A 12,666-nucleotide genomic window follows, 5' to 3' on the forward strand; every position below is an offset into this window, starting at 1 on the left:
TGCTCCCGCCTCACCTCGGCGTGTGCCTGCCGGCTGTGCTGGTGCCCTCCCCTGGGATTCCCTCGCGCCTGCCCGTCCCAGCTCTGCAGCAGCAGGCAGTTAGTCATCGCCTATTAATAATGCAGAGTGATTGAGCACCAGGCTGGGGACCCCGCAGATGGACGTGTCTGCTCCCGTGGGGCCCGCGCTGCTTGGGGCAGCTGCCTGGCCTTCCCAGCCTTCCTGATCTGTGAGGCTATGTCTGGCCTGTCCTGATGCTTCCATGGGCCGTGTTTCCCTTCACCCACAGACCTGTGGCGGTCCTGTCCTCTGCCCTGTCCCCGAGGCAGTGCCCACAGCCGCAGTCATCCCAGCCCTTCCCCATCGAAGACCTCCTCTGGTCACTCCCAGTCATCCTGGTGTTCTAGTAGAGCCAAGTGGTGGTCCCGGCGCCATGCCACCCACAGGCTCTACTCTCCAGCGGCTGCTTCTAGAAGTTAGCTTTTGTCCACCCCTCCAGCCAGGCCAGGAGCTGGGCATTTGGAACTCTTTCTTTGCAGAGCCTCCCTGGACAGCCAACCTGTGACTTTGGGGACAGAAAGGAGGCAAGATAAACCCATGTGGCACACCCCAAACACCAGGGCAAAACCATCTGAGAATAAGGACTCCGTAGACCTTCCTTCTGGTCTTGGTTCAGTTAAAAATTGACCACATGGGCTTGGGCCAAAGCTCAGTTTCCTCATCTACTGAACAGCTGATAATATACATTGGCTATTTCATGGGGTCAGTGTGAAGATCAAGCAGGGTAATGGAAGGGAAAGCGTCTGTACTCTGTAAAAGAAATTATAATTTTATTCATCTTTATAACATATTAACTGATTATCTATCTCAGTGTTTCCAGGGTGAGGATGTTTTGTAAAGAAGTGATTCCCTTCCCATAGCAAACCCTGGAGAATACAGCATCTCTGGCCCCACAGGAGATCCTATTACCATCCCTTCTTAGGAATCAGTCTCAAAATAACTGCATGAAACCCCAGAATGCCTCAGGAATTGGCCTGGGGAGGAGGAGGAAAGATGGAGGAACATGGTTAAGTTGGTTAAGAGGCAAACAGCCTTGTCTGGTTTCAGCCCTGGCAAGGAACGTTCCTGCTAAATTCTACGTTTTTAAAGTCTACAGTGTGAGCATCACTGCTTGATGATCAGGGCTGATTGCCTCCTGGTGGCCTGAGGAGCTTCATAAACCCTCGAAAACCTGTCCCTGGGGATCAGCCTTTTCAGGGGAAGACTAGACTCAGAGCATGGGGCCCCAAAAGAGACAGGGTTCACCCTGTTGTTACTCCCAGGCATTCCTCAGCCCCAGTTCCAGTTGGCTTTGAATTTATTTTTACTAACTCATTTTTATAAGGTCTCTTTTCTTGTTATTGGAGTGCTTCTCCTTGGGGGAGAGGGTGGATACAGACCAAAAAGGCCAGTATGTTGAGAGGTTTGGGTCAGGTGTGGTCAGGATGATGGAAGTTTTCTTGTAAAAATAATAATAGTTTTCTTGTAATAATAATAATAATCAAAGACACATACTGGGGTCTCTGATCCTTTTAAATAGCTCTCACATCCTGCATATAATTTAAACTTGACAAATGCCTAGGTTGAGGCATCAGGCAGAGACTGTTGTCAGTTAACCGAAGGGGAAACTGAGGCCCAGCGACAGCTGTGGGGGGCACATAGCAGTTATGGAGGGTCCGGTGCCTTCACTTCTGTTATCTCAGTCGATCCACATCATCAGCCTGAAGTACGAGTGATGGAGGTAGTTACACCCCTTTTACAGATGAGAGGCAGAGATTGTTCTGGAAAATGGGAAAGGCGAGAGGAACTCACGGTTTCTGACCTGAAGTCTTTCCCCTCTAGCCCCAAACTTTATCAAATCCAGACATCAGGAGTTGCTGTAGGGCTATAACTGCTGGCCAAATCACTTTCCTGGGAATCCTTTCAACCTGATTCTCCTTTTAGCTTCTCCCTGCCCTAAACAGATGGCTGAACTTGAGCAGGTAGCAGGCCTGCACGACCTCCCTCAGCCATCCTGTCTTCATGCCCTACTCCTCCCACTTAATCTTTTTTTTTTTTAAGATTTTATTTATTTATTTGACAGAGAGAGACACAGTGAGAGAGGGAGCACAAGCAGGGGGAGTGGGAGAGGCAGAAGCAGGCTTCCCGCAGAGCAGGGAGCCCGATGTGGGGCTCGATCCCAGGACCCTGGGATCATGACCTGAGCCGAAGGCAGGTGCTTAACAACTGAGCCACCCAGGCGCCCCCACCCCACTTAATCTTAAGGGGAGGCCCGGGCCTTCTTCCTAAACTAGTTGTTCTTAACCACCTTTGGCTTCTGGAACCCTTTGAGAATTTGATGACAGTAATGGACAAATGAGACAATTTTACATATAATGTGGATGGCCTTCAAAATCCCAGAAACCCATCCAGCCCATCCACAAGTCAAAAACATCGGCCCTCCATCTTATTCTCCCCTGAATAAGTCCCCCTCCCAAGGAGCTCAGTGACCCTGTGATCCTAGCAGGCAGCTGGGAAAGGCGCTGGATGGTGCCAGAGGGGCTTTCCCTCTTCCTCAGCCTTTCTTCCTGGGTCAGGACAGGCATGGAGTGTTCCTCTGGGGACAGGTCTGGCCAGGACCCGGTTTCACATCCCACCAGCCTGCCTGCGAGCAGACAGGCAGAGCAGAGTGGAAGAGAGGTGGGCCCAGCGGGGAGGGTTGAGACCCCGCCCAGGTCAGAGGCTGCCTCTTGCCGCCACCTCCAGCCACACTCCATGCTCCTGGGGTGTGGAGGGAGGCTGGGCTCCCGTGTCTTCGGTGCTTCACCCCTTCTTCCCCAGCTGCTCATGGCTGTTCCAGGGCAGAGCTATGGTTCATTCCCGTTGGCGCCCTCAGTCCTCACTCAGGGCCCTGGCAGTCTGGGTTGATGTGTTGGTGTGGGTTGGGTGCCGAGTGTCTGCTGTGTCTTGGGTGCTAGCCATGGTCCTGGTGACGAAAGGAGGATGCTTGGAAATGAGCCTGTCAGGACTTCTCCCGCTGCCTCCAGCAGGATGTGGTGTGTGAGCAGGTGTGTCTGGGTCAGTGATTAGTAGTGAATGGGTGGTGGGAACAAGTGTCTGAGTCACCCTCTGGTGAGGAAGATCTGAGCCTCGTGTCCCTTCCCTTTCTTTCTCAACCCATAAATGTCTCTGTCCTAGCGGTGGCTCCTCTCTCCTCCTCCGTTGGAAGGAAGCTTCTCCTTCTTGCACCCACAGCTTCCTCGCCTCCATCTCTGCTCTTCCCCATCTCCCCTGACCCTGCATGCCCTCTCACCTGCGGCTGCCTCTCTCTCTCCTCTCCTGCTGGGCCTGGCTCCCAACCCTGGCCCTCTAACCTGCATGTGTCCCAGCTGCAGAGGCTGTTCTGTCGCACGGCCCCCCTGCCCTCCTCCCCCGCCGGCCCCACCCCTTCCAGAAGCTGCGCGGGGAGGGGGGGTTGGGGGACAGGGGCATCACGAACCCCTGGGGTGGAGGGGGACGGGGGAATTACGCCCCTGTTTCCTGCTTTTACTAACGAACCCGCCATTTTTGTGTCTGGACTTTGATTTGTCTGAGGGAACAGTCGGGTTTTACTAATCTCCGTCATCTCCCTCCTTGCCTTCCCCAGAGACTGTCCTCCATTCCCCCTACTCTTGGCTTCCTTTCCACCTAGTGCCCGTCTCCCTCTTTCTCCTTCTACTTCCTCCACCCCCAGGCTGACCCCCCCTTCCTCCGTGCACCTCCGTATGTCACCCTGTCTCCTGCGACCCTCTCCCTCAGCCCCTGGGCCAGGACTGCTCTAAAAAATAGTTGTGAATTTGGGGGACAGATAGGAGGGTGATGAAGGCAGCCCTTCTCCAAAAGGGGCACCACATGGCAGGGATTTGCATAAAGCCATAGAGGGCAAGGTCAGATTTGCGCCCAGTCTGAAGGGGAATTGAGGAGGGTGCTCCCCACAGGTCAGGTCCTTCTAACTCTAGAATGGCAAAGGCAGATGAGCTCACTGCATGGACTGGGCCAAAGAGAGCCCATAGGATGAGGAAAATAGCCATAGCTGGTGCCCTGGCTGCTGGAGCCGAGGAGGGAGGACACAGCTGAGTGGCTTAGGGGGGCTGGAAGGCTGAGGAGGCCAGGGAAGCCTCTTCCTGAGGAACTTGGGGGCCAGCGGGGCCCTCCCCCTGCACAGAAGCAAGGGCACCTGATTAGAGCAGTCTCAGAGGATGGAGGCTCTGTCCACTCAAGGCTCCTGAGGTGTTGGGCTTATAGATGGGACACAGGCAGGGAGAGCCCAGTGTTTCTCTGGGTCACGAGGTGACCTGATGTTCGCCTTTAATGACCATGATGTGTCCCTGGATTGTGCTGGGATTAATGTGGTTACAGGGACATGTCAGGCCAGATACCTACCCTTCAGGAGCTGACCGTCTAGCTGGGGTGACCAGACACAGGCTGAGGAACTAGTGGCCTATTTCCAGGTCTCGGTGTGGCATCGAGAGTGCAGATGCAGGGTGGGACAGAGCTGAATTTGCCCTAGGGAGACCCCTTCACCTACCACCCCTCCCTGTCCTATCCCACCCCTTCACCCCAGTCCCCTTCTTCCCTTTCCCCAGCCCCCTTCTGCCCATCCTAATCTTGTATGCATGTTTTTGTGACTAATACTTTGATACTTCCCTTTCCCACCCCAATCCCTACTTCCCAGCCTTAGGTGGGTTGAGGGAAGAAATAAACAATAATGACCAGCCCTCCCCTCAAAATAAGACTCAAAAGCCAAACTGCCCCCTCCCACATAGACCTTCTGTCCTTGAACCTAGTCCCCCCAGCACAAGGTTTGATGGTTCCCAGGAGGGGGCCCCTTCCGCCCTCATTCTGCTCAGCTCTACCCCCACTCACTGTGAGTGAGGAGGACTTGAGGGCCCTGTGGGGGAAGCTCCCCTTGCCTCGTTGTGCCCATGTTCTTTCGGAGTTCCTAACATCCTCTTCCCACCCCATGACAATGGAACCCTGGAGACCAGGCTCAGGAAGATGGCTGGTGGCATGTGCGTATGGGCCGGTGTGGGTGGGGACATCACAGGATGTGACTGGAAGGCCCAGATCTCCAGACTGTGCCTGAAAAGAGGGTCCTGAAGCATCTTTGGGGACTGGGAAGTGGGGGTGAGCTGTGGTCTGCGGAAGCACAGTGTTGGGTTCATTGTGAGCCAGCTTCCTGATGGCTCCTGTAGGAGCCTGCCTGCTCTTCCCAGGTGACCATCCTAAGCCACAGCTTCCCTACAGTGGGGCGCTCATGGTCCCGAAGCCCTTGGTTCTTCCCCCACAGTCTTGCTGGGTCTCTGGAGCCCTTGCGGGCTGCTCCTATGGCTAAACTTTTCAGGGGCCAGGTGGGCATTTGTCTGGGGAGGGGGTAGACAGACAGTTCCTTGCATCTGTCACTCCTCCACAAGGTCACTTCTGCCTTCCCCAGGTCACTGCTGAGCCCCTGTCCTCTCCTTGGAACATCGGGTACTCCCCCCCTCCTTACCCACGTTGCTTTCTTAGCTGACTTTTCAGCCCAGGGTTAAGGTATCGTGAGGTTAGCCCACACCCCCTGTTCCCTAACCTGAATAATGATGGCGGTGTTAGTAGGGAAGACAACGAAGAAAAGAAGGCAGGCTGATAAATAAAGGGCTACCCTCACTTTGGGAGACAAGAGAACCACCGGCATACAGAGGGACCTGGGGAATAAAGAGACAGACTCAGGAAGAAGGCAAGGACCAGTGGGAACCCTTGATGTTAGGGTGGTGGTGGTGGGAATCAGCCCCCGGGGGGCGTTCTGTGTCCCCCAGGAAGTTCCAATGCTCCCCAGTAGTATCTGAGTTCCTGTTCCGCATGCCCTCGCTATCTCCCATTTCCCTGTTGGTCTCAGATTGAGAGGACTCCTTAGTGCCTCAGGTGAGGCAAAGCCACCAAGATCCAAGGAGAACTGGTATTCTCTACCTCCTTTATGAGAGATGCTCTGAAATCACATGAGGGTCCAGAAAGCACCCCAAGAGGAGGGAAGTGAGGATGCCATTTGCATCCCCCCATAATGGGGCCTTGTCCTGAGGTCGCTACTCCTGTTTGGAGCCATTTCCAGGAACTGCTTCTTGCTGTTCTTCCTGGTGAGCCCTCCAAGAACCCTTCAGGCCTCTGCCTGCTGAGTTGGGGGCTGTGGGGCAGGACTTAGCCCACCCTGAAACCATCAAATCTTGTGCTACCTCCTTTCCTGCCTTCCCTCTCCCCCCCCCACTGTTCCTCTTCCAAGACAAGCAGACATAAAAATGGGGGGTCCCCCTCCCCCTGGCCCCCCAGCCCCTCCCTTGCCCAGCCCGTGGCTTTTCCCAGGGAGTTGATGCCGGTTGTCTCCTTGTCTCTCCCCCTCCCTCCCTGGGCTGGGCAGGTGACCATCTCAGTGGACGGGATCCTGACCACCACAGGCTACACGCAGGAGGATTACACCATGCTGGGCTCGGATGACTTCTTCTACATTGGGGGCAGTCCCAACACGGCTGACCTGCCAGGCTCACCTGTCAGCAACAACTTTATGGGCTGCCTCAAGGACGTGAGTAAGGCTAGGAAGGGTCTGGGGTCAGCCAGGAAACCCTTTGGTCCATGTCTTCAGTGTGATTTAGTCTGAGCTGGCCAACGGCCTGGTTCCTCTGTTCCTTTCAAGGTGCAGGGAGACCTCCCCTCTTCAAAACCTAAGCCCCATTGATTTCATCAAGAAGCTTCTCCTCTCTCATTTCCTTGAGCCTCCGAAGTCCCCCATCCTCTCTAGGACCCTCGAGGACCCTCGAGGGCGGCAGTGGTGCAGAGGAAAGAATGTTGGATGTGCAGACTAAAGACCTGTGTTTGGCCCTGGCTCTTCCACCCACTAGCTCTGTGACCTTGGCCAAGTCTGTCGGCCTGTCTAATTCTTAGTTTCCTCATCTGGAAAATGAGTAGTCAGTACCTACTTCTCAAGGTGGGTGTGAGGGGCAGACAAGAGGGTAAATAAAAATACTTTGTCAGTTGGAAGATGTCCACTAGATATGAGCAGTGATTCTCTTGCCATTATTATGAACCCCGATTCAGCAGGTACTGAGGGCCGCCCTGCTAGGCTGGGCCAGAGGACAGAGCACAGACCATAAGTGGGGCAAGGGAAGTGTTTGTTCACAGCCTCTGTGCATGAAGTTCTAGAACAGAGGTCCAAGCCAGCGATCCAGTGGCACTGAGCAGGCCCCCCACCCCCCTTGGCAGGGTCCCATGGTGGCTTCTGCTGCTGCTGGGCAGGAGTGGCCAGGCCCTGAGCTGCTTTTGCTTCTTCATCCCTGACCCCACCCCTCCCTGCAGGTGGTCTATAAGAATAATGACTTCAAGCTGGAACTATCCCGCCTGGCAAAGGAAGGGGACCCCAAGATGAAGCTGCAGGGGGACCTGTCATTCCGCTGTGAGGATGTGGCTGCCCTCGACCCTGTGACCTTTGAGAGTCCCGAGGCTTTCGTGGCACTGCCCCGCTGGAGTGCCAAACGCACTGGCTCCATCTCCCTGGACTTCCGCACCACTGAGCCCAACGGGCTCCTGCTCTTTAGCCAGGGCCGGCGGGCTGGGGCCGGGGCCGGCAGCCACAGCTCTGCCCAGCGGGCTGACTACTTTGCCATGGAGCTGTTGGACGGCTACCTCTACCTCCTGCTGGACATGGGCTCTGGGGGCATCAAGCTGCGGGCGTCTAGCCGCAAGGTCAACGACGGCGAGTGGTGCCACGTGGACTTCCAAAGGGACGGGCGCAAAGGTCAGGAGGCCTGGGGGTTGGGGGGCCCCTTCCACCCTCCCCCTGCCTGACTTCCTTTCCAGCCCCCTCCCACTCTCCTCCTGGCCTCTCCCCATCTGTTCTAGGCCCCTCCCACTCTCCTCCTGGCCCCTCCCCATCCTTTCCAGGCCCCTCCCACTGTCCTTCTGGCCCCTCCCCATCATTTCCAGGCCCCTCCCACTCACCTCCTGGCCCCTCCCCATCCTTTCCAGGCCCCTCCCACTCACCTCCTGGCCCCTCTCTATCCTTTCCAGGCCCCTCCCACTGTCCTCCTGGCCCCTCCCACTGTCCTCCTGGCCCCTCCCCATCCTTTCCAGGCCCCTCCCACTGTCCTCCTGGCCCCTCCCCATCCTTTCCAGGCCCCTCCCACTCCTCCTGGCCCCTCCCCCATCCTTTCTAGGACCCCCACGCTCCTCCTGGCCCCTCGCTATCCTTTCCAGGCCCCTCCCACTCACCTCCTGGCTCCTCCCCATCCTTTCCAGGCCCCTCCCACTCACCTCCTGGCCCCTCCCCATCCTTTCCAGGCCCCGCCCAGTGTCCTGGCCCCTCCCCCATCCTTTCCAGGCCCCTCCCACTCACCTCCTGGCCCCTCTCTATCCTTTCCAGGCCCCTCCCACTCACCTCCTGGCCCCTCCCCATCCTTTCCAGGCCCCTCCCACTGCTGTCCTTCCCTTCCTCCCATCCTGTCAGCCCCTTCATTGCCCCTCCTGTCATGGTGCATTGACAAGAGGAGCGTAGTGTTCGGAGTCAGCAGAGCTGGCTTCACACCGCAGCTCTCCCACTTACCATGTGTGCGACTTTAGGCCCTTACTCGGCCCCTTGAAGCCCAGTTTCATTATCTGTAAAAGGAACCATTGCACTGGGGTCCTTAAGAGGAGAAAATAAGAGAATATCTGTAAAAGCATAGCACAGTGCCTAACACAGAGTAGATGTCCCATTCTCCTTTAAACAAACAAAAATCTTCCCAACCCTGCCTCCCTTCTAGCTAGGTCCATGCGACTTTCTTTTATTAACTCACTTAACAAGTACTTACGGAGTACCTACTGTGTGCCAGGTGCTGTCCAAGGTGCTGGATTAGGGCTGGTGCTGGGTTAGGGATGGTGGTGGACGAAAGAGTCTTCACTGTTACGGAGCTTGTGCTCTGGTGGGGGGACACAGGAGTACCTGACACTCTCACCTGGTGAGGTTCCTAGCACAATAAAACAGCAGGGCAGAGAGTGCTCGGGCCAGGCAGGTGCTATTTCTTGAAACTTCTGTTGCTTCCAACCACCCTTTCCTCTACTCTTCCTTTTTGGTCTTCTTTGCCCATCCTCTTCTTTTCTGCCCAATTCTCTCTTCGTTCTTCTCCATTTGTTGGCCACGAGAGAATGAATTGATGTAAAGGAGAACTGACACATTATCCAATGTAAGCACTTACCAACATCAGCTAAATTGTTGTGCCCCCCCCCCAGTTGTCACTGCATCAGGCCTTCGAGACTGGGTGGAGGGGCTGTTTCCCCCCACACACAGGGAGGAAGGAGGCACTATGGCTCCCAGAAACATCCGCCTCTTGTGGCTGGCTGTTTCTTCCCTTCTCTTCCCCAGAGAAATATCCCCGTCCCCAGGCTTTACAGTACATGGGTTCATCCCTTGGTTTTGTCTCATGATGGCACCTGGGGGTCTTCACAGAGTACTCGCTGCCTCCCAGGGTTTCCCCATAGGTGACTAGTGACTCTCTAGGTTGGAAGTCTGCTCAGGCCTTGCAGAGAACCCCAGGGCCTTCTGCTGCTCTCTCCCTTCATGCAGTGGTCTCGTTAGCCTCCCACAGATCTCCAGAGCCCATACACCAGGTCTGGCTGGTCCTTGGGTCACTGTTTGACCAGCTCTGGCCATTTCTGATGTCCCAAGTTCATTTGTGCACTTAATCCCAGACTTGGGGCAGTCATCCCAACAAAGCTCTCCTTGACTTTTTCCATTTTTTTTTTTTAGTTGTGTTAAATCACACATAACATTACCATTTTAACCTTTTTTTTTTTTAAGATTTTATTTATTTATTTGAGAGAGAGAGAATGAGAGAGAGCACATGAGAGGGGGGAGGGTCAGAGGGAGAAGCAGACTCCCTGCCGAGCAGGGAGCCCGATGCGGGACACTCGATCCCGGGACTCCAGGATCATGACCTGAGCCGAAGGCAGTCGCTCAACCAACTGAGCCACCCAGGCGCCCCTACCATTTTAACCATTTTTAAAGAGCACAGTTCGCTGGCATTAAGGACCTTCACACTGTTGTACAACTATTACCACCATACACCTCCAGAACTTTTCGTCTTCCCAAGCTGAAACTCTGTCCCCATGAAACACTAACACCCTGTTCCCCTCCCCCAGCCCCTGGCAGCCACCATCCTACTTTCTGTTTCTATGGATTGACTACCCTAGGGACCTCCTGTAAATGGAATCATATAATAATTGTCCTTTTGGGTCTGGCTGATTTCACTGAGTGTGTTTTCAAGTTCATCCATGTTGTAGCAGCTGTCAGCATTTCCTTCCTTTTTATGGCTGAATAATATTCCATTGTATGTAAATACCACCACCTTTTGTTTGTCCATTTATCTGTCAGTGGACACTTGGGTTGTTCCATTTCCCTGTTTTGGAGCAAGGATCTGGAGCAAGGCCTGTACTCACTTTAATTTCCTTTTGTTGACTCTCCATTGTACATTCTTTCCCCATCTCTTCCTTTCCCTCCCTCTTCCTTCTCCCCCATTTGGTTCATTTACTGAGAGTCCAGCTGGGCAGCGTCCATGTCCAGGAGGCCCCACAGCAGGTGGGTAGAGCAGGCATCTGGGGAATCTGCTACCAACAGGGATATGGGTGATCAGAGGGCCATATAGGGGGGCCTGGTCAGGGAGTGGGTTTTAGCAGCGAGACCCTGGGACATCTGACACCTTGTCAGGAGAGACAAGCTAGGGCCATGTTATTAAAATGGGACACAGGGGAGTGACTTCTCTGGCTTAGGAAAGGTTTTGAGCAGAGGAGAACGTGCTCCAGATTAGGAGTCCCATCCATAGAAGAGGCCCTAATCTGCTTCTTGAATTTGACACCCTGTACTCATGCTTTGATCTCCTACTGCACCCCCTACACTGTCCAAGATCTCTGCCCAGTCAGGCTAATGTAGACCAAACCCTTCTTACCTCTCTTTAACCCTGTGGAGATAGGCAGACTTTTTTTTTTTAATATTATTTATTTGGGAGAGAGAGAGAGAAAGCAAGTGCATTAGTGGATGGGTTGGGGGGGTGGGAGGGAGGGGCAGAGGCAGAGGGAGAAGCAGACTCCTCTCTGAGCAGGGAGCCTGACGCAGGGCTTGATCCCAGGACCCTGGGATCGTGACCTGAGCCAAAGGCAGACACTTAACTGACTGCGCCACCCAGGCGCCCAAAGACTTTTTTTTTCCCCTTAAGAATTCTTGAGAAAGGACAGAAGAAGGAACAAGTATAGAAAAAAATGTAAACAGAATAGTTTCTAATGTATAGGCTTCTGCTTCTTAAAGATCTCAGTAAAGGTTTTGAAGCTCCCACTTGATCCCAAATCTTTTTTCTAAGATAACCAGCCTTTCCTTCTAAAGAAGTCTTACGACTCAGGAGCTCTGTGCCTGGCCACCCCTCTCCTGACCGTCACCCTGTGTCGGGCTCTGGGAGTGGATCTGCCTGCCCATCTTGTCCACCGGGCAGAGGGTTGGACCAGCAGGCTCTGGATGGCACGCTGCCTCTGCTCCTTACCCTCTGGGGTGCTTTGGGCAGGTTCCCCAGTCTCCCTAAGCCTCACCTGCCGCTTCAGAATGGGATCATAAAGGGCTATTTTCATAGGGTTACCTTGAGACCCTGACATAAGAGAAGTGCCGAGTGCCTGACACACAGTCATAAAAGTTCAATAAATGTTAGTAGGAAGAAAACACTTTGGATTCAAACCTTTCAGCCTCCTTCGGGTTCTCTGCCTCTGGTTTCTAGTCTAAGGCACTGGCCGGAGAGATGACCCGTGAGTGATCCAGCCCTTTGGGGCATGTCCAACTGCTGTGCATCCCCTGAGGACTCACTCAGGTGCAGAGGGAGGAGTGTGGACAGAGGCCCACCACACACCACAGCTGGGCTGGGGCTGGCTCACCTGAGCTCCTGAACTTGAAATCTTTGTCAAGTAGTAGCAGCAGCTGCAAATACGGCTGAGCTTCTGGCCCAGGGCTGCTGTAGGGTGTGGGGCGGGTGGTCAGGGGTCCCTTTCTGGCCCGTGTCGACTCTCAATCCTGCCTTCGTCCCTGAGGCCCACTCTCCCTTGATCCTTAGGCTCCATCTCGGTGAACAGCCGCAGCATACCGTTCTTGGCCACCGGGGAGAGTGAGATTCTGGACCTGGAGAGCGCGCTGTACCTGGGTGGCCTCCCGGAGGGAGGACGGGTGGACCTGCCTCTGCCCCCGGAGGTGTGGACGGCGGCGCTCCGGGCTGGCTACGTGGGCTGCGTGCGGGACCTCTTCATCGATGGGCGCAGCCGAGACCTTCGGGGCCTGGCCGAGGCTCAGGGGGCGGTGGGCGTCGCCCCCTTCTGCTCCCGGGAGACACTGAAGCAGTGTGCCTCTGCCCCCTGTCGCAACGGGGGCGTCTGCCGAGAGGGCTGGAACCGCTTCGTCTGTGACTGCATCGGGACCGGCTTTCTGGGGCGGGTCTGTGAGAGAGGTGAGGCTGGTTTTCATTCCGGGTGTCTCCGCTGCCCATCTTTGGGCCCTTTCCTCATCAGGGTGCCCCTCACAGGCCACCCCTGGGCCTGTCATCCTTGTAACGATCCTCTTGGTCTTCTCTCTCCCTCCACTGGCCT

General features: G+C 55.0%; 1 protein-coding gene across 1 annotated transcript in view; it reads left to right on the top strand.

Annotated features, from left to right (window-relative positions):
• NRXN2 (neurexin 2) overlaps nt 1-12,666 on the top strand; it is a 99,501-nt gene that overhangs the window by 32,196 nt on the left and 54,639 nt on the right. Inside the window, exons 6-8 of the mRNA XM_064576231.1 lie at nt 6,446-6,607; nt 7,378-7,816; nt 12,141-12,527. Of these exons, the coding sequence (XP_064432301.1) occupies nt 6,446-6,607; nt 7,378-7,816; nt 12,141-12,527 (988 nt within the window). The remainder of the gene's footprint in view (nt 1-6,445; nt 6,608-7,377; nt 7,817-12,140; nt 12,528-12,666) is intronic.

Source organism: Mirounga angustirostris, unplaced genomic scaffold, assembly GCF_029215605.1.
Source record: "Mirounga angustirostris isolate CCGP_5_RB_7025 unplaced genomic scaffold, mMirAng1.0.hap1 SCAF_13, whole genome shotgun sequence".
NCBI classification, from domain to species: domain Eukaryota; kingdom Metazoa; phylum Chordata; class Mammalia; order Carnivora; family Phocidae; genus Mirounga; species Mirounga angustirostris.